General features: G+C 52.6%; 1 protein-coding gene across 1 annotated transcript in view; it reads left to right on the top strand.

The window, feature by feature from the left end:
* The window catches only part of PTSG_07834 (uncharacterized protein), a gene marked incomplete at both ends in the record, with an annotated part of 15,447 nt that overhangs the window by 10,335 nt on the left and 3,136 nt on the right, over positions 1-1,976 (top strand). Inside the window, 6 exons of the mRNA XM_004991581.1 lie at positions 158-268; positions 478-605; positions 757-837; positions 1,087-1,254; positions 1,540-1,583; positions 1,781-1,892. Coding sequence (XP_004991638.1) covers positions 158-268; positions 478-605; positions 757-837; positions 1,087-1,254; positions 1,540-1,583; positions 1,781-1,892 — 644 coding nt within the window. The remainder of the gene's footprint in view (positions 1-157; positions 269-477; positions 606-756; positions 838-1,086; positions 1,255-1,539; positions 1,584-1,780; positions 1,893-1,976) is intronic.

Raw genomic sequence — 1,976 nt, 5'->3', positions numbered from 1 at the left:
GTGTGTGTGTGCGAGTACGCGTGTGTGTGCGTGTGGGTGAGCATGCGTTTGTGTGTCGTTCTTGTGCTTGTGCTTCCCCGCGATAGTCCCCCACTACATCGCCATCCACGCCTCCTGTAATGCGTACGTTCTCCATGCCCATGTTCCCAAACGGCAGGACTGGGCGGCGGCAAAGGACGTGCTGGATACGCTTCGGCTGAATCTCGGCTCACACATCCACGCACTGCGCGAACGATACATGGGATCCACCCTCAAGAGCTACGAAGAGGTGTGTGTGTGTGTGTATGCATGTATGTATGTATGTATGTATGTATGTATGTATGTATGTATGTATGTATGTATGTATGTATGTATGTATGTATGTTTGCACTGAGCTTTGAGTTGTGGTGATTGACTGTGCTGCCCACACTAACCCTGACACATCTGTACGCACTCGCGCAATCACATCACATCACAAACAACGCACGCAATTTGCAGGATCTTGACAGCATGTCGATTGCCGAGGGCACAATTGACACGTGGAACTGGACGCTGCGTGACAGTAGCCCTGCATCGAATCACCAAGAAATTATCGAACAGAACATTCAAGGCTTCATGTTCCTCTCGTGCGTACACAGTGGCACATATATCCAGTGTTGCACATCTGTTTGAAGTCATCTCCTCTGTGCATGCAAGCATCGCACGTATATGTGTGTGTGTGTGTGCACGTGTGCCTGACCACGTGCATCCATGCCTCGCTTCATGTTTTGCTTGCAGGGACACGCACGACAATGGCGCCGGCACAAATGAACTCAATCTCTCTGACATCACCATCCACAACCGCCTTCCCAACGAGAAGTACAGACACAGAGAGATTGTGTGTGTGTGTGCGTGTGTGTGTCTATGTGGTGTGTGTGTGTCTATGTGGTGTGTGTGTGTGTGTGTCTATGTGTGCGTCTGTGTGGGTGTATTGTGCATGTGCTGTTCGAGTGCTCGCATGATACGGTGTTCATCGTGTTTTGACTGCTTCGGTGTCCCTCGGCGACCTAAACGTCGCATCTTTACCGCCTCCCCTCACCCTTGTGCTCATCGCGTGTACCCCTGCAGATATCCTGTTGCGCTTGGACGGTACACGGGACCAAACGCACTCCCTCCATTTGATCGTGATCTCTTCTTCCGCTACTTTGCGCAGCTGCAGCCGCCCGTAGCCGGTATGAAGGTCATGCAACACGTCGAAATCAACTGCGCCCCAGCCTCCCTGCAGGTCTCGCACAAGTGAGTGTCGTCTCCCGTGTGTGTGTGTGTGTGTGTGTGTGTGTGTGTGTGTGTGTGTGTGTGTGTGTGTGTGTGTGTGTGTGTTGTGTGTGTGTGTGTGTGTGTGTGTGTCTGTGTCTGTGTCTGTGTCTGTGTCTGTGTCTGTGTCTGCGTGTCTGTGTCTGTGTGCGTGTGTCTGTGTCTTCTTTCGCTTGATGTCACACGACCACTGCCTCTCGTGTAATTTGCTACTTAACTGCTGTGGCCGATCTGATTGACCGTACACCTTCCTCCACGATCATCCAGTTTGGCGAAACGCATCGAGGAGTTCTACTTCCCATCAACGCCAGGTGCTGCTCGTGGTGGTCGTCGTCGCGGTTGTAGTGATTGTGATTGTGATAGGTGAAGCCGCAAACTCATGCACGGACTGGGCACCGCAGCATCTGCCAGTGGTGAATCGTCTTTGTGCCGTTACACTCTGTGGCGTGTTTTGTGCTGCCTCGTCCGCTCACGCATATCGTTCAAACATACACGTTCGCATGCACAGAGGAGGAGCCACCGAGCCGTTCATCGATTGCAACAACAGCGTCCGGGATGTCGCTCGCATCTGCCCACCAGCGGCTTGCAAGCGCCGTATCAGAGGCAGCAAGCATGGCTGCGTACGTGTGTCTGTGTGTCTGTGTGTCTGTGTGTCTGTGTGTCTGTGTGTCTGTGTCTGTCTGTGTGTCTGTGTGTCTATGTGT

The sequence above is a fragment of the Salpingoeca rosetta genome (assembly GCF_000188695.1).
Source record: "Salpingoeca rosetta unplaced genomic scaffold supercont1.19, whole genome shotgun sequence".
Classification (NCBI taxonomy): Eukaryota; class Choanoflagellata; order Craspedida; family Salpingoecidae; genus Salpingoeca; species Salpingoeca rosetta.
Note: the sequence above shows the minus strand (reverse complement) of the source record. Positions and strands in the feature narration are given on the sequence as shown.